We start from the raw sequence: 26,409 nt of genomic DNA, 5'->3' as shown, positions 1-26,409 counted from the left end.
TATGATTCGGTGAATTTTTGGTGGCCCCCGCCATACTTTGTATCCTTGCTCGATGAGGGGTGCCTATTCGGATTTTCAATCTTCGTTCTCAACAGTTGAATTTATACATATGCTATATTGTCTCCGACCTTCTGAGAGCGCGATATTGCCGAACATAGGCGCTCCAAATACAAGTTTTATCTGGAGCACAGCTACTACATAAGAACGTAGATGCCCATACGTGGGCTTTGGCCGGTTTATGCTATTCGTGCTGCGTGAGTTCATGCAGGATTGCATGAATGTGAATCGTTCTGCAGCATGCACTCATGTGCTCATATACTATTCCGCTAATCCTGTTACGGCGGTTCTATCCTACGGTGTCCGATATCGTCGAGGTCTACCCTACACTACAATATGATATTACATAAAGCCGGATGGCGCAATGGAGATCGAGAGTTCGTACGTTATCCAAGGCGAAGTCTCTCAATCCAGGCTAAGAATGTCCGTGAGTACATGCGCTCAGGCACATTAGAGGCGAACAGACTCACAATCTACGTAAGCGCGACGATCGAAACGGAGACGGGCACAAGACACGTGCGGTCAGAATTTCTCTTCTCCCGGGTCGAAGAAAGCGCGATGAGCTCACCCGATGGCCGCCATGGCGGTCACACCCGCGAACAAGCTCACGAGCGCGAGCACCTGCCTCCTGACGCTGCTTCGCCACAGGTGCGCGTCCATGACGAAGTCTCCCGCGAGCATCTCGACGCATGCGGCGTATATCAGCATCCCTGCCGAGATCGCGGACATTACGCCTTGTACCAGTATGAGTTTCGCTGTGTGCGATGTCCCAGAACGGGTTAGTATATGCGTGATGCAACGTGAGACGGAAGACATGAGAGGACGTACGTCCGCGCGAGTGGCCGGAGATAGTCAGTAGGCCGAGGAAGATGCCCAGGGGCGTCGTCGTAGCGAATGCGATGGCGAGTAGAGGCTTGAGGGTGCGTCCAGGGAGATGGCGGATGCCATCTGTAAGAGTCAAGTCAGCTCCACCTCTTCTCCTTCTCATGTTCCAGGAAGGTCGATGTGTACGTACGTTCATGATGAGACGACGGCAGCGCAGCTATCCTGATCCCCAACGAGAGTCCCTCGAACAACTGGTGGAAGACGATCGCGATCACGAGCGACGCTGTGGAGTAGTCAGCACATGTATCTGCGCACCACTACACAACGGAAGGAAAACGACGTACTGAACTCCGAACCAGCCGTAATTGACAGCGTTAGTCCAATGACCAGCGAATGGATCATGATGCCCAACTGTAGCACCAGGATCCCGATCACCTGCCTGCGCCTCCCCACCTTCGTCACCTCCGCCGCTTCTCCACCGTCCACTCCTCCAGGCGCGCACTCCTCGTCGACACCCCCGCTATGCATGTGCCCGTGCCCGTGCCCATGCCCATGCCCATGCCCATGTCCATTATCCTCAGCTGCCCCATCGATCCCACTCATCCACCGCTCCATGTCCATATGCGCGTGCCCCTGGTGCTGGTGCCCATTGTGCTGCCGACTAGGCCGCGAACCCGAGCCCGAACTGGAGTACGAATGTGAAGGTGAACTATGGTGACTGTGCCCGCTCTTCGGGGTGACTGCCGCCGCCACTACTGGCTTGTTACTCGAAACACGAGGGACATGCTCGGAGTGCACATGCGCATGCGAGTGCTCCGCGTCCCCGTCCGCCGCATCATCCCCACTCCCGTTATACCACGGGAAGGCGATGCCCAGCCACCGCCAGCGAGACACCCGCGTGTGGTGGCTCGCATGCGAGTCCCGCGGCTCGTGTCTGTGGTGGCCCCCCTGGAAGAACTCGTTTCCTGCGGGAGGCGCAGAGACGTGTGTGTGCCTGATCCCCGGGCGCGCTGGCGACCTACCCGCCGAAGGAGGGGGTGCAGGAACAGCGCGCGGGTGCGTCGCGCCGTAGCTGCGCTGAGGTTCAGATACGTCTCGGTGTATATGGGACTGCGGATGCGAGTACGGGTGAGGGTCCGTAGAAGAGCGGAGCGGGGTGCGCTCGTTCGTGGCCAGGGACTGAGGTGGGGAGTACGTGTTGTGGGACTTGGGCGGCTGCGCCTCTTCGTTGACAAGCTCGGGCGGCGCGAGGGGGAGCGGCGCGCCGGAAGGATGGCCGCGCGCGTCGAACTCCCCGACCTGATGCTTGGTCTGGTCGCCAGTGGCGGGAAGGCCCTCGAGCCACGTATTGTGTGTGCCATCCGGACTTTGGACGAGTACCGCCGAGAGGGATTGAGGTGTGTCGAGGGCTAGTTCCCGGATGGAGGCCGCGGGAGACGCTACGACCGATTCGGTTGGGGTGGACGGAGCGGAGGGATACGATTGAAGGCGGTCCACAAAGGCTGTCGAGATGTCTGATGGTGCGAAAAGGGTATCAGCGGTAGTGCGTGAGGCGATATGAATGGTCTGCTGCTTACATTCGACAAGAAAGATGCTGAGGAGGGATCCTAGGCTATCACATAGAGTTGTAAGTCCTTGTTTCGTCACGAAGCTGACAATCCAAGAGCTAGAACGGCAGGAGTCTAGCTAGATTTGGGTAGGTTACTGCCCTCACGTTGAGTGATGCGAACGTGTGCCGCACTGGGTCGCCCTTCCAGATCGGCTTCCATGCATTGCACATACTCTGCATGCGGGACAGGAGGCAATGCAGGATCCCTGAGCAGGTATGAGGGACCCTGAGAACTAAATGCAGCTAGCAAGCATGCTGTACGCTAAGGCCACAGTCGCAGCAGCCGTACCAGACTAAGACGCAAATTGCGTCATAGGCTGTCCCACACTCGCCCGAAAACAAGTTTGTGCCCACAAAGGCGCGACATACGTTCATCACAGCGTCGTAACAGCTGGGGATCATGAGCCGTATACAATGCCCGTGTTGCCGCACACCAGTTCCCATAAAGGACAGAGGCTCCGTGGAGAGCGATGGGTAGAGCGTGTGGGAGATTGTGGCGTGTCGCTCAGAGTGAACGAGAAACGGAGGACTCACACTATAAGCCCTGCCCATTTCTCAACCTTCCATCGCTCGTTGACGATGGGTTTCTGCAGTGCTTTGAACGCATCCTGCAAGAGGTGCACGAAGGCCGTTGAGAGGATGACCCCCGTCCCAAAGTGCTTGCCGATAAAGAAGGCGATGCTGGGTACGCGGATCGAGCGGAAGGTTGCAGTGACGGTGGGAAAGGAGACAGCTGAACGTCAAGAGCAAGCGCGTACTCCCGTAATGAGCTCATTGCGATTGAGCGGACGATACAGGGGCAGACGTACCGGCAAGAGAGACAGCGAAGATGAGGAGCATGATCAGCATGCGTTCGCTCGTTCCAGGCTCGTTCTCCACCTGAACAAAAGCATGTTGAGGGAGCTTCCCGGTCGCATTGCAGATTGACATCTCAGGATAGATGGGAGCAGCTGTGATCAGCCCCAGGCCGAAGCTGAGGCCGATGAGAGAGCCGGGGAGGAAGGTGATACTGTTGAGGCAAGTATGAGGGAATCAAGAGAGCAGATCTGTGCAGTATCCTCGAGACCGTATGTCGGATATTGAGCAAGGAGTCGTGGATGAGAGGCGAGAGCGTGTGGGCTGAGCGATGCGTCGTGCGCCATCGCCGGGCGGATGTTCGACGAGGACCGCACCGGTCACATATGTATACAGTCGACACCCTCCTAACCCATACCCCTGGTAACCCATAAACTCCGAAAACCCATAGGATTTTGGCTTTCCCAAGTCGGGATAGGGGGAATTCGACCCCATAACCCATAGGTCCCCAATACCCCATAACCCATAGCCTTCTAGGGCTCAAAACCCATACGGTAATAGTGGTCACACTGAGATTTCGCTCACCAATAACCCACAAAATACTTGACACATTCTTCCCAGTGTCCTCCCAGTGTCCATCCACGCTTCGACCATGTTGTGGGTAGGTTAGTGTGTTCGAAATCCCATAGCGCTCCCTCAAAGGGTCAGTAGACGCCTGTTCAGCCCTCGCTAACTGGGACTTATCAGGGCGCTTATGAGGCGCTAAAGTTCTGGTAGCCCATAACCCCTCAAAACCCATATATTTGGGCCTGTCCCGAGGGCTATGGGTTAAGAGGGTGTCGACTGTATTGCGCCCTGTACCAGCCAATCACAGCCCGGGAAAATCAAGCGGTATTGCTTCGGCAACCGCCGACCCATCCTTCCACCTTTACGCTCGGCCACTGCTTGCTGGAAGTTGAAAACGAGGGAGTCTCCCAAACTCAGTTACCTATCACCATTCATACTCTTTCATATTAGCCTATGGGGTACTCCGTAGCGGCGCACATAGTGCTCTTCCAAACCACGAGGACCGCAAGAACACTGTTGTGTTCATTGCTTCTTAAGCTGAGTACCTTCGAGGTCACGTCTTGAAGGGACCGTAGTCAAGCACCTCAATGTTTGGAGGAGCCGAAACGGGGACTATCTGTGCGAAAAGATCCCATGTAGGTCGCAATGTGCTCTGTCCCAGTCGCATGTCAGAGTCACAGCTGACTCGCCTGCTACATCCTTCATAGGTATCTTCTAACACACAATCCGAGCCACACTCATCGGACTATATACTTGTCTCACCAATGTGCTGCTTGCGAGGTTGTTGCTGAAGATTCGTGAGCCTCCGCACACCTGAGTCGTAGGCGCGCTGAGGGACTCCAGCAGATCGCCCCAGGAGGGCAGATGGCAAGGAAGACGTATCGGACGTGGACACAGCGGTTTGCCGATCTATAGCCCCTCTCAAAACGCTCGCACGGTTTGGTCCTATCCGTCCCTCAATACGCCTTAAGTGTAACACCGAGGTTGAGCGACGCGCCCACTGGCAGTGAGGCAGACTACACACCTTATCAGCCTCGCATTTGATTTGGCTCCCAGCGAAAATGGGCATGTTCTTCGAGCGAGAGCCTATCGTTGCGGAAAGCGCTGTAAGTTGCTTATCACTTGACATGGACAAGGTGCAGAGGCGCTACTCCCCGCTCGGCATGCAGCGTGCTCCTGGACACGGAGCTCGAGCGCGAGATGTTTGTTAATCCTACCTAGCGCCGCGTTGATCATCCCAGACGTGCAGACGCGCCAGTATACGGGGAAGGGAATACCTTGGGCCCTACTCCGGAATGGCCGATGGACGTCGTATGGTACGTCTGCAGCATGAATCCTCCCCGTAGACACCTCACGATGTCTTGCAGGTAGCATGTCGGTCCAGAAGATACGTATTCGGCCGAAGCCAAGCGGTCAAGCCCAAGTCTAGGCAAAGCCCATCGCTTTGATTGTCCATCCGAATGTTCCGTTGCTGCCTTCTCCCTGCGCTTAGAGCTTCTTTCCAAAATTCTGGAGCGCCTTCAACATCTCCGCTGGACGCCTGTACATGCTGACGCCCCACGAGCACCGCGGGTCTACAGCGGAGGTTTCGGCTCCAAGCAATTTTATGACCGCGAAGTACAATTCAAAGCGCAGAACCATGATCGCCAAGGGAAGCTGACTTATCATTTATTACTCGAGAAGCTCGAGACTCCGTGGCAGCTCCCCGGGCCGACCGCGCGCAGCCGACTCAGGCGTCGAGACGCGGTTCGGTTTGTCCTGGAAAGGGGTGGGAAGGATGACTGAGTTTGCCATATTGTGTGCGTATTATAGTTCCGATCCTCGCTGATGTCGGTGTTGCGTACGCTCCTTTCCAGATTAGGCACTGTGGCTACAAAGCATGCACACAGGTCGATATGTGCACATTTCGACCTGACCCGCGCGCAAATGTTACTTACGGGTCAAAGGTAGGGTAAACTATCTCTAGGGGTCAAGGTCACAGCCTAAGAGGTTTCCATCGGAGACACCGTCAGATTTCTCTGTGTAAAGAGTATCCCCAGTGACAAGCGAGGAGCCATTGCTGCGACAAGAGCCCAATCGCGAACAGCAGCACCAATGCGGTTATCGGGTATTCTTTACCATTCTTCACAGCCCCTCTCCTCGGGAATATACAGTGGTTCTCAGTGGCTGCTCACGCTGATATTCCCGGCGGTGGTCGTTGGATGTCCAGGTTCGACGCACGAAGAACACCTGTGCTGTGTTACTTCAATTTACGAGGCCCTCGCTATCACAGCATAACGAAGCTGCGCCTCGTCGACGGCTTTGCCGGTACGCTCTGTCGAGTGCAAATTCTGATCGGATTGACCGAAGTACGACCCGTACCCGTACAGGTATCTGCCGGACCCGAGGCCGGCTCACACGACCCGTGATCATGGCAGACTGGCCACCGCCTGCAGAACATATCAATATCCCTCATTCGACTCGGAAAAATGTCCCTCCGCCACCGTCTGCGTCCTACGGTTCGTCAGCTCTCTGCTATGATGGGTCCCACCTAGGCGAGACTGGAGAACGAGAGGGCGGTATGTGTGAAACGAAACGACTAGTGAGCGTCGAATCCTCCCTGCTTCCTAGGCCAGAGTATTGCAGGACCCAATGGTTCGTTATTCCCCACGAAAACATGTGCTTTTTGGAGTCCGCCCAACGCATCTTAGGCGCCTCTCGGACTTTTGCGTCGCCACTACGCGCGCTCGCTGACAACCTGAATGCTTTCTTGGCTGGTTTCCTCTCCCTCCTTGCTTGTCGCAGACCATGCCTTAGTCACCATCTTAGTCTATGGGGAGATGTACCAGAACATCGCTCTCAACAGCAACAGCGATAAGTCCCCTCGTCACGGTCTCCCTCCAGTTTGTACTGAATGAATGCCTCCTGCCAGTGCGTTTACGTACGGACCAGTCGCCGATCAAGAGTATCGACTCAGTCCCTGTCCATAAAACGTCGAGCGCGGATCCGACTTGCTGCCAAGGTGCTCGGCAGGTCGCAGAAATCGCTTCCGCTAACGCCGGCAGCATCAACTTCAGGTTAGCCAGCAGTGCCGGTATTGACGTGCGTCTCTCTGTCTTCGTCTTCTATATCTCGGCGGCTTTCATGTCTACTCATCTCCCTCTTTGTAGTAGCCCCACGAAGTCCGTCGCCTCATGACCTACATGGCGTCTTGCGGCTCTCTCGGCTGCGTCAACTTCGATTCGTCCTCGGCCAAATGTCTCGAAATCGAGGGCGTGCGGACGGCACTTGGGCGATGAAGGACGTGTTCGATGGCCTCCCCAAGAATGCCGCGCTCCTGTCTTACATGGCGCCCGGAAGTACCTCATCCGCCATGGAGACCTCGTGCTGCACAGCGCCCCACCCGTCATGCACGTTGGGGGCTCCCATTAGACAGATCCCTCGTCGACGGTTTGTTCCCTTGGGGCTCACTCAGCCACGTATCTGGACCTCCATCAACGTCCAGAGGCGATGACTGGGCAGTATAAGCTCCGTGGCGCCGCGGCGTCGAATTCTGCGGGCAAGGCCCGAGCAGCGCGCACTGTCAACGGAACAGCAACCGTCCATTTGTTCCTTCTGGCCGTACCCTTCTCATCTTCTTCTGCTACCCTTCATCCCTCCATCTATCCCCACAACTAGTCCCTATCTGTGCGCTATCTCCAGCTTGCATCTTCTACTGATATAGACATGCATACAGTAGTTCTCTCCTGAATAGCTATCCTAGTTGTCCCTATCTCCCTCTAGATGTTCCGAAAGCTACTCCACTTCACTACACTAGTTGGGTAGGTATCTTCAACTATGTATAACTCGCGACGCGCGACCCAGCCTCCCTATCTCCAGGGCGCGGCACGAGCTCCGTTGTACCACCGGTTGTTGTTTAGTAACGTTGTATCTCGCAAGCTGTGCGCGGAGCGTGGCGGTTTGCCTCGCGCCTTCGCTCTCGATAGTAGGTGACTATAAAATGCTTCGCCAAATCAAGTTGTGGGGTCCCAAGAACTTAGGAGGGAGGTCGGCGAGGACTTGCCGCGACAGCGTCGGTGGCTGTGCATCCCCTCTGTCCTTCACTATTGCCACCACACACCTCCTCCGTCTCTCCGGTGGATATCATCAAGTGGGCAGATCTCAAGGACTCGACTGATGTGTGAAATCACTGTCACGATATCGACCCAACACCATGGCGAAGTTAGCGGCGCTTGAGAAATGGCGCTGAATTTCGAGTATGGACCCCGTTGTAATCCGAAGCAGGGTACGTACTGATGACGCTAGTAGGAGGGCTGGCTGACCATAGCATCCACTAGCGTCATATCGCTCATCCTTACGCCATGTTTCTGTGCCGAGCAACTGAAGGACTTTGGTGGGGAAACAGAAGAGCGCACTAACGCCCGAAGCCGGTCGTATTGCTGATCCATTTGAGGCAGCTGCTACGATAACGAAGCCTGTGCATGCTACATGGTACATTCTCAATACAGTGATATCATCTCACTTCCTTCATGTCAGCGGTACAGACATGATTCACAGACGAATGTGTCACGGTTCGTGAAGATCACGAAGAGGTCTATCTAGGCGACCATATGAAATTTGAAGACGCCTTGGCTGACTTTCCGATTGGTACGGCGATGCGCCCACACAAGGTTTTTCTCAGTCGTGCAATCGATGGACGGAGCGTTGCTTTCAACGAATAGCGAACTATTTTCTCAAACTACTGTAAGCATTGCGGAGTTGGTCCATGCTATCATTGGGGGAATTGCTAACTCCGGTATCGCCGGAGGTCCTCGGTCGACGTTGCGCATCCTTGCACGAAGACAAGTATGACGTCCCCCATCCCCTTCTATGGCACTGCTCATGAATGAGCGTATCGCTCAGGTACTCAAGCACTTCCCTGTCAGCGATGGTTTGACAAGCACTCGTTCGACCCTCTCCTCCGATGCTGAATAGGGTCAAACCTTCATGTGCGTGACACCCGCGTACGACTCATTGCACGCCGATCGGCTCTTCAGGTTCAGCTCCTACGGAACTCCGGAGACGTCCTTTGAACAACACGCTTCCGTTACAAACCGGCGAAGCCGTACACGTTGTGCTGGAAGAATGCAGGGATATCCCTGCCCAGGTTGCGATAGGGTTTGTCGGCAGCAGGGTGCCTCAACTTGACCAAGATAGGCCTCGTGGACTCCAGACCAATCACCAAGGACCGACAAGCCCCCTGTGTAAAGGCGCCAATATGCATGGATATATAAGCTCGACGGCTTTGCTTTCCATCGCTGCTCTTGTACGGCTCGTACCCCCTTCCCTTTCCGAAACGATGGATCAAGCTCAAGGTCAGCCCTGGGCGTTTGTCTGTGTCGGTATATTGTTTGGAATCGTTATCTTCAGGTGGAACATCAATCCGGTGAGTGATACGTGCACGCATACATAGTCAAGTGCGGCTAAGTGGACTGCTTTCAGCTAAATGACATCCCCACTGCTGGGCGATTCTCAAGTTCGACTTGGTTGTCGTATCTCGCTGCGCTCTCCTTCATTCGGCGCGGGAGGGAGACCCTCCAGGAGGGCTACAGACAAGTACATCCCTCTCTCCTTCCTTCCCGACAGACCGTGTTTCTGAACCACTTGCCGCTTATCTCTCAGTATTATGGCTCTGCCTTCAAAGTTGCGCTACTAGATCGATGGATGGTCATTATCTCAGGTCCAAAGATGATCGAAGACATCAGGAGACGGCCGGAAGACGAATTGTCCTTCACGGAGACTGTCCAAACGGTATGTCCTCCTAGTTCTCTCATGAGATGTTTTGTGAGCCCCTCTCGTTGACCTTCCTGTCAGTTACTACAGTACAAGTACACCGTTGGTCGGAAGATGCAAGATGATCCGTACCATGTTGTCGTCGTGAAGGAGAAACTTCAGAACCGGCTGCTTCCAAATGTAATGCCAAGCTTGATTGAAGAGGTCCCCCCAACGGTACAGAAATATATGCCTGTTACGGATCATGGTGCGTGCGTGCCGCTCGTATTCCTATGCCGGATCTCGCTCATCTCATGATTGACAATTGGGAAAAGAGTGGACTAGTGTTGATGTCCTAGCAGCCGCCTTGAAAGTCGTAGCGCGCACAAGCAACCGTGTATTTGTCGGATCACCATTATGTACGTACACTTGGGAGACGTCGATTAGAACAAGCTGCTTCTTCAACCCTATTCTGATCTTATCCCGCGCTCCTGCAAGGAATGTTGGAACTGAGATCTCATATGCGTCTAACCCACAGGCCTGAATGAAGAATACAATGATGTCTCCGTCCAATTTGCCGTCGAGATCGTCAAAGCCGGAACTGTGCTTTTCCTCTTCCCTGACATTCTCAAACCGTCAGTAGCCATACTTCATGTGTGCGCTACTATCCTCTGATAATGGATCTCGGTAGAATTGCAGCTCCAATCGTCAGCAAAGTGAGACGGACTACCGAGCGTGCTCTACGGCACCTCCGGCCGATCATCCAGGAGCGCCGGACGGCCATGCAAGAGCTCGGCACAGATTGGCCTGACAAACCGGTAGGAAGCCGTGTTTGCTATATGGAACCTAGGTGGATTGATGGCTCGTGTTAGGAGGATGTCTTGCAATGGATTATGGACAAAGCGGTTGCCAAACAGGAGTCTGATGCAGACATTGTGGAGAGATTGTTATTGTTGAACCTAGCCGCCATCCACACTTCCTCCAGTGTATGTATCTCTTGCCGTTCTCTGTTCACTTCCTGCTGAAGCAGCTTCACTCTGACAGAGCATCACTCACGTACTGTACCATCTTGCCGAACAACCAGAGCTCCTCGGTCCGCTTCGGGAGGAGATCGAAGCCAGTATTGAAACTGAAGGATGGACGATGTCCTCCTTCGCCAGGATGTGGAAGCTTGACAGCCTTCTTCGGGAGTCCCAGCGTTACAATGGATTTACCCTCGGTGTGTACTTTTCCTCTTTTTCTTTAAGGCTGACCATACGTCCCACGCCGCGCCTGACATCGACCGCCTGACAGCCTCCATGATGCGAATCGCTATGAAAGACATCGTGCTCGCCAACGGCATGTTCATTCCCAAGGGCACTCTCCTAGGCGCTGCTGCACATCCGACGCATTACGATAACGGGCGTCTCCCGAACGCAGAGATTTTCGAGCCGTTTCGCTTTGCGCGCATGCGCGAAGCCAACGGCTCCGAGGGCTCTGCGAGACTCCAGTTTGCCAGTACCTCCTCAGAGTACATAGCGTTTGGACATGGCCAACTTGCTTGGTGAGGCTTCTTCCTCGTCTTCAACAAATCCTTGACGGAACTAACAAGTGATTGATCCATCCATTCATCTGTATCGCAGCCCAGGGCGGCACTTCGCCGCGAACCAACTCAAGGCGGTCCTCTCGTACATCATTCTTAACTACGACTTCAAACTCCCCGAAACCGAGGACTGTTGTTCTAGACCACAGAGGCCCCCGAACGTCTACGTCTCCCTGGCTGTCCTTCCTCCTATTGGCGGGACCATCCAGCTGAGGAAGCGCGCCGTCTGTTGATTTTGAAGCTATGTTCGTCGTACGGGTTTATAGTGTCTTTCTGCGTAGGACCATGTCTCCATTTCTAGACGGGCTATCTATACGATGTCCAGATGACGTGAAGGGATTTGATTCAGCTGTACTATAGTATATGCCAGATGATTCCATCGCCAGCATGAGTGCTCTCCTTACTACCCGGCTTATCCTGACACGGCCGTCCTATCTTGCGATGTCAATGTCAATGTCATCATCTCAATTTGATGTAAACTTGAGGGTGGACCTCGAAGCTAGGCCTTACGTGGACGGCTGTATCTCATGCGAAGTCTGGTCCAGGCTAGTGGTCTACGTCAAACTATGCGCTCATTCATCGGATACACATAGAGCAGACTCACAAATGAACCTATTCCTCGGGATTGCCAGTCAACCTCTCTGCTACACCGTTGATCTCAGAACAATCATGATAAACTCATCCAATAGCATTTATCGCAGCACCCCTCGTAAACAACCTAACAGCGCGCGCACCTACCTTGCCACGCTGCTCACCGAAGGTGCGCGTCTACAGCGAGGTCGCCCACGAGTACATTGATCAATACGAATACGCACAAATACGTGTTCCTTTGCAGAATCGACACCATCGAAGTGATCCATACACAGCAAAACCTATCGAGTCATAGGAAGGGGCTATTAAAGAGAGTCCGTCCTCACTACATCTCGGCTGGTGTTCAACAGACCCAATCCTACACAGTCGCAGCGCAATCATCCAGAATATCTCGTTCTGCAGTCGCCAACACGTCGGGATTTCCAATGCCTTGAACACAGATAGAAGGCTTCAGCCTAAATCTTACACCCCGTCTCCCCTTCGCTGGCCCTCCCTAAGCTCGGACTCACCGTTTTCTAGTAAGTACGGGCATCAAAGCCTACGCAGCGAGTGCGGCTGACGCATGTGGGCCCCGGGTCTTGCTTGTGGAAGCAGAAGTTGCGGCTGACCGATGTGTGCTTGTGTGCTTGACGAATGGGTCTGGACCGAGATGGGCGTGCGCACTCGCGGTCACGTCCGAAGGCAAGGCGGACGCAATTGCAGACGTGTTGGCTATATGCCCGTGGTCTGCTATCCTGGAAACGCCTGAAAGTTGCAGAACGCGTGCAAGCGGTCTTGAGCGTGATGCACGGAGCAGGAGGGGACAACGAACACTTACTGGCTGCGCCGACACCGGCATACGTCGATAGATAGACAGCGAAGAGAGCAGCGTAGGTGTGGATCATGACCATCTTCACGAAGAGTGGTGCAGAGAGGGATCTGGAAGAAGCGTAGTGCAGCGGCTCAGAGAGATGCGCTATGATTATAGGAGAAGTTCAGCGGCTGACCGCAACATGTATGACAACAGTCAGCCATTACAGTCGGATTCGTATCTCGACTATGTCAGCAGGTCAACCTCGAATGTCCGAGCTGCCATACCCCGATGAGATGAGAAGCATTGGTCGTCCCGCCCAGGAGAACGCGCTCACATATCAAAAGCAAAACCATCGAAGTCTCGATCGATTGAGAATGAAATGATTATCCTGCCAGACAGAGTCCAAGCTTGAACCCAGGATAGATCGATAGAACATCATCCTCTTCATGAAGCCAACGATGGCGCGATGGCCGCCGAGGATGTAGAAGAAAGGTAGGGGTCCAAGTCGGCTGCGATGCTCCAATGCGAGACATGAAGGAAACAGAAACAGGGTATATTGCCGACGAACAGGATAAACATGAATAGGTCCAGGGGGTATGGTACCAGAAGTCGCGTTCACCCTCGAGTCCGTGAGCTAAGGGCAGAAAAAGGAGGGAGCAGTGTCAGAACACGGAGTCCCGCAAGTTTTCCGCTCAGCAACGGAACGTACCACGAAGCTAAACGCGAACACAAAGCAAAAACGCAACCCCAAAGACAAACCCGGCAACAACTCTCCTATCAAGAGCGACCTCACTAAGGGCAGCTGCGCCGTTCGTCGGCAGATCCGACGCGCTCGATGTAGGTGGCAGGCTCAGCGACGTGTGGGTGACCACAATTACCGACCCGCCACTCGAACCGGGGAAGGGGACAGCTGGTGCTGTGGAGGTGTCGGACAGGGAAGGTGACGCGGTGATCGTGAAGGAGACAACTGTCGTCTGTGCACAGGGAAAACGGAGAGGAATCGTAAGCGAAGACAGTCCGGGAGCGACGGAGTGTGGGCTCGGAGGGCCACGTGGGACAGATGGTGTGGCAAGGGCAAAAGATGCGACTTACAACGCTGGTCACCACTGGCACGGTCTCGGATCCTCCGACAGTTACCGTAGCAGCGGTTGTCTGGATGGTGACCGTCCCGGCTCCACCGCTAGTGCTTGGTTCAGTGCTGGGAGGAGCTGAGCTGGAGATCGCGCTGCTAGAACCAGATGTCGCGTGGGATGTGGTGGTACTGGGGCTGGTGACTGGGGTGCTTGAGCTGGCAGTCTGCGTCGTGGGGGGATTTGAGGAGGACGCGGCTGTTGTGGATGAGGTCGCGCTATCAGTGGTTTCGGTCGTGGTGGTTGATGACGTCACGGTAGCAGGAGACGTAGACAAGGCCGCGGTCTGGGTGGTGGTCGTAGTCGTTGCCCCTGAAGGCGCGAAGATCTTAGATTCGACGTTGAGTGCGAGTGCAGAACACTGTCTTGGCAAACTACGTACCGCGCGCTTGAAACGCCCAATCATGTCTGGTAATGCGACATCCTCTCCAATCCCGCCGGCGCTTATGGGATCACCTGTACCGGCTGAAAGTGCGGGAACTACTAGCACACGAAAGGAGCTAGTTAGCACTTGGATAGCCCAATATACAAGAAGCCAACGTACCAAGAGTATGGACTAGGACACCCACCAGGACTAGGATCGCGCTCAAGCAACGCATCTTCCGTCAGTATTGAACCGACAGCAGGGCGTGGAAAGCGGGGGCTAGACGGCCGCAGTGCGGACGATGGTGGGGAGCCAGAATCGCGCGTCAAGAAGGGAACAAGGAAGCGGAACCTAGGAAGAGGAACAGGCTCGCATATACACGGAAATTGGTGGGGCTGAAGGCTCCTTCGCCGGCCCAGTTCACGTTGGGCGAATTGCCTATATATTTCCGTGCTTATGGTGCCCGAGGCTTCCTGCGAGATTTCGTCGGCCTTTTCCGGCACCAGGCAGATGACCACGCGCACGGCCGTGCGAGCTGAAGTTTCAACGCCCGAGCCTCCAAACGCTTCTTGTGGCTTGTGAGCATCTGGAGCCATGCTTGAGACGTGCATGTGTTCCGGATACGGAGTGAGTCTCATGGAAGCGACGGAGGCTCTAACGCCAGCGTGGTCAGATGACGTCCGGCGCTTCTGCTTTCGAAGGCGTTCAGTGTTGGGAGTGCCTCCCTGAAGTTGTCGGCGCGTGAGAAGCTCGATGTTGCAATTTGACATCTGATCCCCGCTTTGCCAATTCTGCATGCTCGAGGACAGATGGAAGAACTTCCACAACCGGCTGTGCTCTGCCAAGTGGCACCATGGGCGACCCTGTGGAACGAGCCGCGGCGAAGTCAGTCCAAGTACGCAGCGCGATGTCCGCGTGCGGGCACCCCGTCTCATGATTAAGAGGAGAATGCTTTCAAATTCCAGTAACTGTGTCCAACGAAGTGAGCGCATAAAACAGGACTTTCGATACCCACATGCCTTCCCATCACGACGAATAGGCCGTTTGAGTGTGTCCTCAACGCGAGGCATGACGAGCAGAGGCCCCTCTCTCAACCACTCCTCTCTCATCTCTTGGCGATGGGCACAAGTCAACACGCGAGCGCAACCGTGGGGTGACAAGAGGTTTGACACAGCCCTGCGGTCAGCAGAGACGAAACGCAAAGCTCAAACGCCGCTCAAATCAAAGTCCACGACTTGGATCGCGGTCCCGTTCACCACGAACAAGCTCAACACCCCGTCCTCCTCCAACCTATACCGGTCAAACAGCGGCTCCCACGCATTCCCGCTCGCAGCCTCCCACACGACCTCCCAGTCGCGGAAGTGCCCCGCGGCGGTGCTGCGGAGGATGCTCAACCCGGTCGAGTTCGCCGCGTTGTCCGGCAGGATGAGCAGGAGCGAGTGAGACGAAGACTGAGGCGGGGCGACGATCTTGCCGCGCTTGCCGATGACGGTGGGCGTACCGGTGATGTTGTTGATCGTCTGCAGCTCGGACGGGGGCGGGAGCGCGGTCCGTGTCCAGTGCTGGGTCGTGCTGCGCCAGTAATGATACCTAGACGGAGCGGAGTCAGGCTGCGTGGAGATGCATGAGTGGGAGATAGCTGACCATTGCTCGGTACCCGTTGTGTTCTCACGGTTCAGAACGTGAACGCGACCTTGACTGTCGACGGTCTGAGCCTCCTGGTTCAGGATGCCTCTGCCACCGCGTAAGCACTTGGCGTCGCAAGGGAGACCCACCGGTCTCGACTACTCACCCGTACTTCGGGATGCCAAATATAACAATGCCAGCTGAGACGGGCAGGATAGGCTGTTCGGCAGTAAGGTTCGCAATGGTCTGGTTCCAGTTGTTCTGCCAAGTTTCGCCGAGATCCGGGCTGAACGCGAAATTGAGATCGTGGTTCTGCGAAGGGTTCATCGTAAGTCTGTGGGTAGCGGGATCACGCGAGCGTGCACTTACGTTCTCAGGACCGTTGGGGCCCGCCTCCACTGCGACATTTTGACCTACATCGTTGACGTAGTCGCGATAGGTCCTGTGAATGCATCAGCATCACTACTTGGGTCAGTTCGGGCAAGACGCCTCACCATGTGGCGATCAGGACGCCGGTGGGATCGAAATCGAGTCCGTTGATGTAGGCATTGTCTAGGGATGCCGTGAGCGACGCACACAACGGAGCGAGGCAGTCAACTTACTATTAACGCCCTAGGGAAATACATTCATTAGGTGATTAGATGCTTAAGGACACTGGCGAGGTCTTACCTCCAGGTATCTGCCGATAAGACTCCATCCCTGATTAGGGGTATACTTGTACAGCCAATCATCTCCGAGTCCAGAACGGCCAACACGCAGCTCGAACAAGAGGTCTGCACCGCCGGCTTGGACTTTTGTAGATGGCAGGGAAAGGAACCGGGGATATGTGACGTTGATGAAGTACACGGACTTGTCGAGGGACTCGGTACCCGGCAGTTGGTCCTGAACCGCATGTCAGTTGAAACGATGCAATGCTTCTGGTATAGAGCACGTACCAGGACTGGGCCGAACAGGTCTGCAGACCAGTCGACCTCCGTAGGGGCGGTTGCAACTCCAGTCCGCGAAATACGGTAGGTCAGGTCGTTGTCATGCTGATCCCAGCCAAGGTGCAAGGTTCCGTCTCCATGGGAGATCCCTAGCGAAATGCTGCGAGGCATCAGCCCCACGTCATGTCTACATTCATGGAGGTACCGACACACATATTATGTCCATCATCGTCGGTCTGGTTGTAGTCCAGGAACGAGAAGGTCTCCCAGGTTATGTTGCTCCCTGTGAGGGCTCGACGAGCGAGGCTGGGGTGTCTCACGGAGGCATTGGATGCGTCCGACACGTAGAATGCAGCGTATTGGTAGCCTGAGACGTGTTCAGCCACTAAAGTCAACATCTTCTGACAATATGTACTCACCATTGAAGGTCACCAGCGCGTCTTGCTGGAACGACTCGCCGTTGAGGTGATTGGTCGTGTTGGGGTCGACTCCAAGCGTCGTAACGTCCAGCACACGGAGACTAGCCCCATACACTCCCGCCGAGAGACAGAGAAGCGCACCCAATACGCCGAGAAGCATCATCTTCGCGCATATAGCGACTCAAAATGGGAGTTGGAGTCTCCTGCGAGTCGTTGACCCCATTCTGTCCTTCCGCCCCGCCTTTTGAGCAGTCCCGTATGTCGCAGAAGTGCGAGGAAGCGGGCCACGCTCCCCGTGATTGACGAAATATCGAGGACTGGTGACAATTGGAGCTGCATGACCAGGACATCGTGACCAGCAAGCGAGACCGGGCAATGGACGACGGAGAAAACCTGCGGCCCGCGCTTGCCTCGCTTGACCCGCCGATCACGACGATGCGCAAAGGCGTCTAGGAGGACTACGCCGGCGGTCCACTGGTTCCCACTATCCCCGTCGTTCCTGACACCTGCCACTATCCCCGCTCTCGAGATTCGCATTGCAAGATGGCGTTCGACCTCGGAACCCCAGTCAACACTGCTCTCCTGCTCTACATTCTCTACTCCATCCAGAGGATCCTCTTTCCCTCCAACTCAGTGCCTCAGACCGTTCCCAATGAGTTCAAGAACGGCTACACATGGATGCCAAAGTCGCACCCACCCACGCTCCTATACCAGACCTTCACCCCGAAGACCCTCGCTTATTACAACGGCGAGGACGGCAAGCGTATCCTGCTTGCGATCAAGGGCGTGGTGTATGATGTGACGGCGGGGAGGAATTTTTACGGACCTAGTGAGTGACTTCTGTGTGAAAGACTCCAGCGCATGTAGTAACTGACGTCTGGTAGACGGCATGTATGCCAACTTCGCCGGGCGCGACGCGTCGCGCGGAATGGCGAAGCAGTCGTTTGATGAGGGTGGGCTCCTCGTTCGTGCGTATCGCGTTGAGGAGAGGTACTGACGGGCAGCGCAGAGATGCTCACTCCCATAGACCAACCCCTCGACAAGCTCGACGATCTTACGCCCGAAGAGATGTGCGTACGCTCGTTATATTCATAACTGCACATAGCTGACTTCAACCCTCTATGCAGCGAAAACATGAAGGGTACGCCCGCGCGCTTAGCATCTCAGGCCCGCTTACTAACTGTCACGCAGGATGGATGGAGCATTTCTCGAGCAAGTACATCGTTTGCGGGAAGCTGGTGGAGAACGATGCTATCTGAACGTAAGTTTTCATCTTGCTGTGAGTTACACCCTTCGCTCTATCCAATGTCAGCCTTACCGATATCATACCGAGGAAAGTTGTAGTTGTATGCTATTGCTATCAATGATTCTGGGTGGATTTTCATCGGATACTTCAAGTGAAAAAGCACTGTGCTGCATTTATGCTCCAGAGCAGCGTGCTGCGCGAGGAACCATTGCCGTTACTGGCCATCGCGACCGACAGAATCGGGGATGAGTATGATAGCGTGTGTCAGACGCTTTGGAATGCGGATTGCCCTCAACCCTTCGAGGTATATGCCTGTGTTTGCCTTCGTACTGTTTGGAAGAGCTACGCTACATTCCTACGCCAGGGTATCAAGTTACATCTACAGATTTTCCAGGTCCTCTCATGGCACAGTCGCCTCGTAGGTTGCTTCCATCGCTCCCTACCCATCAGCACGGGCCGTACTTCGCGGCGGAGACGTGGGCAGCAAGCCCAGAAGTCTGAGTCTCCGCTGTAAAGAGCGAGCCGCCGTTGCTCGGCGCGTACCACACGTTGCCGACCGTCCAGCCCGAGCCGGTGCCGTAGTGGACCACCGCCGACTCCTGCGCCCCGATGAAGCTCTGGTACTTGGATACGCGGTCGGGCACGTTATCGAGATAGAACTGGAGGTGCTTCATCCAGATGCCCTTGAACATCGCCTGGTCGTTGTCGCATGTCGACGTCGGGTTGGCGTTGTCGCAGCTCTCCTTGAGAATGCCGTTCACCGTTAGGTGGTTGATCGTCGCGTCCAGCGTGGTCTCGGCCTGCGTGATGAGCGAGGAGTCGCCCGTCGCCTTGTAAAGCGCCCCGAGGCCGGAGGCGATAACGCCCTGGTTGTATATCCAGGTCGTCTGGCCGTTGTTCGCGCACGAGCTCGTCAGGCTGAAAGAACGCGTCAGACACGTGGAATCCGTAGGATGCATGTAGTTCACGACGTACCCGTCGTTCCAAAGGCCTTGGGAGTTACGGATACCTGAATTGAGGACTTCATCCGAGGTGAGGACGATCACTCCGAATCACAAGTCCGGTGTACTTACGCCAATTCCATGTCTATCAAGGTTCATCTTTAGCATATGCTCGAGTAGTATGATGCGCAACGCTTTACCTTCTTTGCGTTCGCGAGGTAGTTGGCGTTGCCGAAGCGGTTGTAGCCTGAGGCGGAGATGTACAAGAACAGCTCGTTCGTGATCGCGTTCTTATACGTGTGCGCGCTCGACCACCACACTGCGAGTGGACATTGAGTAACCTCATCTGATATGCGTGTCGGTCAAAGGTACTCACCACCGCCACCGCAGACAGAATCGTCCCATTCTGCGGCGATCAGGTCGTAGACGATGGACGCGCTATTCTGCAAACGAGGGGGTGTTCAGGAGAGGACAAACGCGGCACATCAGACAATTGAGACAAACAAGGTATGGTGCAGCGTTCTGGCCGTGGGTGGATCGGTAATCGGCAACCTTCCAGAGAGAAAGGACGATCCACTTTGGGGAAGGATTGAGTCAGTCGGGTACCGCGTCGAACCCAGGCAGGGTTGCTTACCCCGGCATCGTCGTTGCTACCGTTCAGCGCGGAGATCCATGCGTTCCGGTCTTGCTGGAGTGCGAGCTGGCCGATGCGCGTGTTGTCCGCGACGTCGAAGGTCGTCGAGCCGTCCGCCAACATCAGGTTGTAGAAGTCCTCAATCGTGTTCTACCATCACCACGCCGCGAGAGCATCCAAAGTGAGCTGTGTCCCTAAACTAGCAGGGTAGATCCCGGATGAGCGAGAGAGCACTCACAGCGTCGGTCCAAAAGATGCCCCATCCGCTCCCGTTCCAGTACTTACTCTGCAAGCGAGACCCGACGCTCTAATACGTTCGTCGTTGGAGGTGGCGATGCGAGTGGAGCGCGTCGGTTAGCGAAACAGCGGCCTCGATCAAGAGCACTTACGGCGGCAGTGCTGAGAGTGGCGGCACACTGCGCGCGGGGAACAAGCGGCGACGCGGCGACGGGACTTGGATATGTGCAGAGGGTGGACATCACCGTGACCAAGGTGGCGATTGACGCGAGCTTCTTGAAGTTGAACACCATCTTGACGATGGAACGGGGGTCGGCCGGGAGTACGATGAGTAAAGGTGCGACGGGGGACGAGGGCGGACGCGTCGGCTACCTGAGGTTGGGGGACTGCGTTTAAATCACTCAATCAAGCTCAGTGCAACTGTCTGCGGTACCTTGTGCACCGAAGCACACAGCACCATGAGCTACCAAAATGTTGCTTGGGCCATGCGGCGCACTGCACATGAACAAACACATGATCGCGTATCACGGACCTGCCTGTGTTGCGACGTGCTGCTTCGCGGCCCCCGTGAGTGATGTATGCACATCCCTTTGATGCAAGAGGTTCATGGAAAGGAAAGAGCATTAGAAGGATCATGTAGCCGACGGTACCGGCAGTACCGTTGTATCCTCACAGCGCTCCCTCGCCCCCAAAATAGCAAGGAGGTGGAGGCAGAAAGGTTGCCCAGAGCTAGCCGGGCCTCAGGAATATTCGCAGTAGATGTTTGCCATGCTGAGCCCTTGGTTGCAAGGTGTTTTCCCTGGCAAGGCAGAGATTAGACCGAGATCATCAGGTAAGGTGCCTGGCAATGACCTAGTAAGGTGACATCAACGCATGTGGATCCCAACGGTTGCGCACATGCTCCATCACTTCTATTCAGGTAACTCACCGCCGAGGTTGCTCTTTTACGGCCTTCGATCCACCGAAGGACACACCAAGGCAGATCGCAGCTAGCGAACGAAGTGCCGTTCAAGGCCGGGGCACGGAGCAGGAACCTGCCCGTAAGACTGCAGCATGAACGTTTTGAGTGGCTCTTAATGTAGCAATAGGCTCAGATATACCCGAATATTACCCTGTGCTCCCGATCATCTGCCCCCCTGTACATACACGCAGTGTTGTCATTGACCCGTCAGTGACGGGGTCGGTCGATGCGTCAAGTCAAAGGGTCAATAGGTCACGTCAATGATGGACCTGTCAATCAATCGTGGGAACCTCATCGTGATTGGCCCAGGATGGGATGACGGGGACCGGTCATCGGCTAACCCGGTCCGCACGCTCTTCAGACTCGAGTCGCGAGCCTGCATATGTAGTTGTGCGAACCTGTAAGACTTGTCTTGGATATGAATTGACTCTGCTTCCTCTGGAACGTAAGTTGTGCACCTGGGTCCACAGTTGTGTATTTGGAGAGAGAGAAACTACGACTTGTATTTAATGTAGTTGTGGTCATACATATCGGGACAGGGATTTGGACATGTTTGCATCAGCAAAAAGTCGATGAAGAGGGGAAGCACAGAACAAAATATTCGTGCGGATTCTGCTTCACCAGACAGAAGTCCTCGGAAACAGTTGCTTTCTGCGTCCCCTCACGGCCCTCAGTTGCACCAAATATTCCTGAGCCAAATGTTTTCTCTAGGAGATACAGCCCGTGTATGCTGCAATTGTGGTCATCTGTTTCTCCAAATACTTTCATGTAGTAGAGCTTACAACATTATCTGCACCTTCTCTACTTGAGTACCAAGAGAGACCACAATGATGACTGGGAGGTTGATGCCCCAGGTCGGATCGGCCTCAGCAAGCTTTCAGCTGAAGAGACCTGGACTGATGACCTTGCAAACTCAGACTTAAACAGGTGCTATATCATACTACAATCTCCTGGGGAGCCACACGGGCAACCCGACGCAGGAATAATGTTCAGGACCGTGCACAGTAGGTCGGACTTGGTCTGGATTGACCGGCGTCTCACCGCCCCTTAGACCGCATGGCTCATGGTCACGTGTTTGATTGACGGGTCACTGACGGGTCATTGACGCGTCAGTAGGGGGTCGATCGATAGCATTGACACGCATTGACGCATTGACTTTGACGCGGACAGCACTGCATACACGTACTTACCATTTGTTTAAAAAAGTACCCAGAGCACTTTATAGTAGGCGAGGCTTCCGGATGAGGTGCTATAGTAATTTCCTTCCCATTCGCGTCGTGGTATTGTCTGGATGATGCAATGTCAAGGAGACAACGGCTAGACAGACATAAATATGAGGTCCGTCCAGCCCTGTTACTGTCTCGTCGCCAGCGCCGTAATGAGCATATCGTAATCCAACTTGGCCACTGCAAGTAGGTCATCGCTGATGTTAGTACCACCCCATTTTGGTTTGTAAACACGCTTCACTCACCCTTTAGAATCAATCTCGTGAAGACCCGGGCCAGCTCAGGCTGTTCTTGCTCCAATCGGGCGAGATTCTCGTTAGACAACTTCCAGAGTACAGCAGATCGCTCCACGACGCATGTTGCGTTTCGCTCCAACCCAGACAGTGTGGACAACTCTCCCGCAATGGTGCCCGGTACCATCGTCTCAATCATAGGAGGCGTAGGATCGGCAAAGTTATAGGTCGCACGGAGAATGCCGGATTCGACGATATATAGACCATCGGGAGGCTGGTCTTGTTCCCAGATCACGGTGCTCTCAGGTACAGACATCCGCTTCAGGTAGGGTATCAGCGGTGCGAATGTCTCCTGATCGATCTGCTCGTATGGCGAGAACGCGCGGACGAGCGTGTTGAATGGTTCAGGCGCAGGCAGGTCGTCCGGTGGCGAGTGATCTGTGTATGGCATTATATCAGGCATGGACTGAAGCAAAGCAGACACGCATTCACTGACCTCGTGCGATAGTACGCCAACCTGCGCCGACGAGGGCAGCGCGTCTCGGACTGTCGATGACAGAACCGTAGAAGGGGATGGCATCGTCCTGCCTGCCGGGAAGAGCTGTGAAGCCTTTAGGCTCATGCATCATTCACGGACAATCACATCGTTTACGTACTAACTGGGAGAACCTCTGTCTTCTGCGTAGTAAACCATGCACGAAGGTAGGTATTTTCAGTCCCTGAGCGCGTGGCGTGAACTGATCAGCGTCTCCAAACTATGACTTGGAAGTGCGAACACAACTCACACTCAATAGCACCGCTGAACGTCTCGAACAACTCGACCCCCGCCATTTCGAACAGTCCAACATTGCTCAGAGCACGTCCAACACCGCTGTCAACCGGGAAGCCGCACAATACCAACACGACTCTCTTGCTCGCAAGCAGCCTCTGGACCCGCACGAACGCCTCCGCGGCGCTCATATCTACTCCGGCGACGAGCGCGAGGTCGAGGACAAGGAAACGTATGGGCGTTCGCTGCCACGCGGGCTCATCGAGTAGTGCCCGGATAGCGTCCTCGACATGTGTGATGGTACCGAAGAACAAGAAGCCTTGCAGACGCATGACCGTCGTCTGCTTCGACACATCACGAAGGTACGCGCGATGAGCGCCGGGCCGGCGCACGGTGGACACAACACTGTCTCCACTGTAGAGGGCACGGATGCTCTGGCGCTGCGAGCTTTGTACCACGAAGAAGAAACCTACGGAGTAGCAAAGTCAGATTGAGACTGAGGGGAGCATCTGTACTAGAACGAACGTACAGCTGACGATGATACCAAAGAGAACCCCGGTCACGAAGTCCCACACCGTCATTACAATCATGATGCTGATGATGGTAATGTACTCCATCCGGCTGACGCGGTGCCGTGTGTCCCAGAGTGCTTCCTTGACAAGGTCGATACCGAGGACGAAGATGAGCGCGCCAACAACCATGACCGCTGTCCGTTATCATTGGTTCAGTATTCCATGGGCTTCAATATTTCGGGTGCGACGTACGGATAAATGCGATAGGACCAGTTCCGACTAGCAGCAGAAGTGTAGTGGTGCCTGCTAGCATGAACCCGGAGACGCGCGTGTCACCGCCTACCCGGTAGAAGAGCAAGGTGTTGACATATACTAGGTAGTTAGGTCTGCAAGGACATCAATCAATTCCTCGAAGAAGCTACATCAGCGTCGTTCACGCTTACACAGTGCCTATAAGGCCAGCAAGGAGGTTCGAGTATCCGTGCGCGACGAGCTCCTTGTCTGTGTTCGCGTCATGGTTCAATGATACAGCTGGACGGAAATTCAGGTTCATAAATATTCGTTGATGTGGCCTATACTCACCCAGCGCCGGAACGTTTAGTGGCGGATGTAGGATGTTGAAGAACAATCTGCAATTGATGTCCTTCAGTACCATGTTCTCCTACCTAGGCAGTTCGTGCAAGTAGAGCTTACAATGCAAGTTGTGTGGGCATGACAGACCAAAACGCTCCCCAATTCATGGCGCCGAAATCTGGTCGCGTGACTGTTAGCCTCCATTCCAAGACATGAGAGGATAGCAGTACCGAAGAGCGTGTAAAAGTACCACCACGGCTCGCGTGACGTGCTCATATCAAACAGCCACCCGGCCTCTCTCAGGTCTCCGAGCTTTATCCTTGCGGCAGTCACAACAATATAGAACACTGCGGGTATGATACAGAAATCTGTGCGCAGAAAATCGTCAGAACGACGGCTCTACTAGGCAAAATAATAGGGACGCGCTTACAGATAGGAAAGATGAGTTGATGATCCCATTTATGCGTGATGAAGCGTAGGAGCACGGCGAGACCAAATGCGGGAAGCCATAGAACAAGATTGCCAACGTTCAGGACGAGGTACTTGAACGTCTCCAGTGATAGCGAAAAGTCGTCATCCGACATCCGGGTGCTCACGGTAAGGCTACACACGACGTCAATTATGATATGACGCGTTTCAATTCGACGAACGTACCCTGTGATCACCAGGAACACGCCGACGCCACCTATGCAGCTATACGATTTCTCAGTATAGGCTCAGGTGTTCAAACTGGAAGGGGACGTACCCAACTAGAATATGACGTGGAAAAAAGCCGATCAAGGTTCCCAGACGTAACGCTCCCAAGAGGAAGAATGTCAAGCCTATGATCGTCGGTCACTTATTCATTTCTGAACGTAAAAGCAAAGGTTCGTCTTACCCGTGAGAATAGACGAGAATGCGAAGGCAACCATCGTGGTCGCGATCACTGCTCGAGGGTTCTCCTCTCCTATCTCCTCCGCGATACCATTGGCGATGAGATGGAAGAACGGCTATGAAGTGAGACAAGCGGAGATGGAGATGCGTCAACGGTGCATTATCTGATGGTACTCACCACGACTTCAATCATCATACTCCCGTTAGCTCCTGCGAAACCGCTCGCGCCGGCGGAATATATCAGTTGCGAGACGATGGCGCTGCGCAAAACTCCTTCAGCAGCCTGCCGATGATAAAGTGATCGAAACCTACCTCACAAAGAACATCGACACGCCGACGCCGCCAAGATGCTCGAAAACGCCAGTAGCAGGGAATATAATCATGCCGTCTGATGACGCACTCGTCAAAGAAAGGCCGACCGGGCGCGTCGCGTGACAAGGTACTCACAAGAAACGCCGTCCAGGATGTTGAGGAGAGTGCCCAGTATAGCGGCGGGTATCGATCTCAAGGCATCCTTCGCGACGGGTGCGGACTCCCTCGCTATCCGAACCGTGAAGTCCTTCACCGCACCCCGCGCGCTTCGCTTGCCAACAGCCTCTGGTCGCGAATCACCATTCGTATGATATGTCCGGTGATTGGCCTCAAGGTCTGACAAGAGGGGCATGTTCTCGTCCGAGGTCTCGCGGTCGGGTTCTTCGCGGGCATGTGATGCGCCCGAGGACGTAACAGACTGTTCACGTACCACGGACAGTGACCCCCACATCGCGCCTGGCCGCTCTACCGTGGGCGTCGGTAGCTGCGACTCTGTGATGGGTGGCGTTGCACCTGAAGCAGCTTCGCCGTCGTGACGCGCGAAAAGGAGGGAGAGAGCGGAGGGTTGCGACGTCCCTGGTTGCGCGCGCGGCGTCATGGCCCCGGAGTGCTGCGTAGAGAGCGTGGATGTGGAGGCCTCGAGGTCGCTGACGTCTTCCGCAGGTCTCAATGAAATCACTGAAGACGCGGCAGATGCGGGCAGGAGGTCTGCCGCGTGCGCGTGCGGAGGGCTGGACGCGAGGTCGGGAAAGATGAACCCCTCGGAATTTTGTCCTTGTGAGTGCGCGATGTCGACAGAGGACGAGTTGTGCAAAGGGATACTGGAGATCTCCATTGTGCTGTCGCGAATGGTATCTTGCGAGTGGAGGGCGAGGGGA

At 54.8% G+C, this 26,409-nt stretch overlaps 7 protein-coding genes across 7 annotated transcripts; 2 read left to right on the top strand and 5 right to left on the bottom strand.

Moving 5' to 3' along the window:
- Positions 1–621: 621 nt before the first annotated feature.
- On the bottom strand, positions 622–3,421 carry DICSQDRAFT_126811 (Zinc/iron permease; the record flags this gene model as incomplete). Its single annotated transcript, XM_007365303.1, has 10 exons — positions 622–812; positions 886–1,005; positions 1,073–1,165; positions 1,227–1,847; positions 1,905–2,396; positions 2,460–2,494; positions 2,665–2,717; positions 2,861–2,882; positions 3,026–3,224; positions 3,301–3,421. 10 exons carry the CDS (start codon positions 3,419–3,421, stop codon positions 622–624), a joined length of 1,947 nt encoding a protein of 648 aa, XP_007365365.1.
- Positions 3,422–9,170: 5,749 nt separating this feature from the next.
- Positions 9,171–11,398, top strand: DICSQDRAFT_59123 (cytochrome P450; the record flags this gene model as incomplete). The annotated part of the gene is made up of 11 exons (XM_007365302.1): positions 9,171–9,257; positions 9,314–9,427; positions 9,494–9,622; positions 9,686–9,851; positions 9,919–10,002; positions 10,122–10,218; positions 10,275–10,401; positions 10,456–10,569; positions 10,628–10,802; positions 10,877–11,126; positions 11,206–11,398. 11 exons carry the CDS (start codon positions 9,171–9,173, stop codon positions 11,396–11,398), a joined length of 1,536 nt encoding a protein of 511 aa, XP_007365364.1.
- An 896-nt stretch (positions 11,399–12,294) lies between these two features.
- DICSQDRAFT_169681 (uncharacterized protein) lies at positions 12,295–14,639 on the bottom strand (the record flags this gene model as incomplete). The annotated part of the gene is made up of 6 exons (XM_007365301.1): positions 12,295–12,500; positions 12,574–12,711; positions 13,343–13,523; positions 13,642–14,007; positions 14,062–14,162; positions 14,249–14,639. 6 exons carry the CDS (start codon positions 14,637–14,639, stop codon positions 12,295–12,297), a joined length of 1,383 nt encoding a protein of 460 aa, XP_007365363.1.
- Positions 14,640–15,248: 609 nt separating this feature from the next.
- DICSQDRAFT_59246 (uncharacterized protein) lies at positions 15,249–17,174 on the bottom strand (the record flags this gene model as incomplete). Its single annotated transcript, XM_007365300.1, has 10 exons — positions 15,249–15,633; positions 15,688–15,777; positions 15,836–15,981; positions 16,039–16,111; positions 16,164–16,221; positions 16,272–16,281; positions 16,339–16,551; positions 16,605–16,755; positions 16,809–16,962; positions 17,015–17,174. The coding sequence occupies 10 exons, from the start codon at positions 17,172–17,174 to the stop codon at positions 15,249–15,251; spliced, it is 1,440 nt and encodes a 479-aa protein (XP_007365362.1).
- A 333-nt stretch (positions 17,175–17,507) lies between these two features.
- On the top strand, positions 17,508–18,398 carry DICSQDRAFT_136212 (cytochrome b5). The gene is made up of 6 exons (XM_007365299.1): positions 17,508–17,843; positions 17,899–17,967; positions 18,024–18,084; positions 18,142–18,155; positions 18,206–18,293; positions 18,353–18,398. The coding sequence occupies exons 1-5, from the start codon at positions 17,558–17,560 to the stop codon at positions 18,271–18,273; spliced, it is 498 nt and encodes a 165-aa protein (XP_007365361.1). The 5' UTR covers positions 17,508–17,557; the 3' UTR covers positions 18,274–18,293; positions 18,353–18,398.
- Positions 18,399–18,563: 165 nt separating this feature from the next.
- On the bottom strand, positions 18,564–20,365 carry DICSQDRAFT_180416 (glycoside hydrolase family 76 protein; the record flags this gene model as incomplete). Its single annotated transcript, XM_007365298.1, has 9 exons — positions 18,564–19,178; positions 19,236–19,281; positions 19,334–19,346; positions 19,402–19,520; positions 19,578–19,644; positions 19,706–19,777; positions 19,836–19,985; positions 20,074–20,142; positions 20,225–20,365. The coding sequence occupies 9 exons, from the start codon at positions 20,363–20,365 to the stop codon at positions 18,707–18,709; spliced, it is 1,149 nt and encodes a 382-aa protein (XP_007365360.1). The 3' UTR covers positions 18,564–18,706.
- Positions 20,366–22,386: 2,021 nt separating this feature from the next.
- Positions 22,387–25,982, bottom strand: DICSQDRAFT_59172 (uncharacterized protein; the record flags this gene model as incomplete). Its single annotated transcript, XM_007365297.1, has 18 exons — positions 22,387–22,439; positions 22,505–22,930; positions 22,989–23,093; positions 23,149–23,211; positions 23,278–23,730; positions 23,791–23,967; positions 24,026–24,159; positions 24,217–24,304; positions 24,356–24,402; positions 24,467–24,524; positions 24,577–24,714; positions 24,777–24,949; positions 25,001–25,039; positions 25,092–25,167; positions 25,224–25,335; positions 25,398–25,479; positions 25,532–25,607; positions 25,667–25,982. The coding sequence occupies 18 exons, from the start codon at positions 25,980–25,982 to the stop codon at positions 22,387–22,389; spliced, it is 2,616 nt and encodes an 871-aa protein (XP_007365359.1).
- Positions 25,983–26,409: the final 427 nt, after the last annotated feature.

The sequence above is a fragment of the Dichomitus squalens genome (assembly GCF_000275845.1).
Source record: "Dichomitus squalens LYAD-421 SS1 unplaced genomic scaffold DICSQscaffold_11, whole genome shotgun sequence".
In the NCBI taxonomy this organism is placed as follows: domain Eukaryota; kingdom Fungi; phylum Basidiomycota; class Agaricomycetes; order Polyporales; family Polyporaceae; genus Dichomitus; species Dichomitus squalens.
This window is presented reverse-complemented; position numbering and strand designations above follow the sequence as displayed.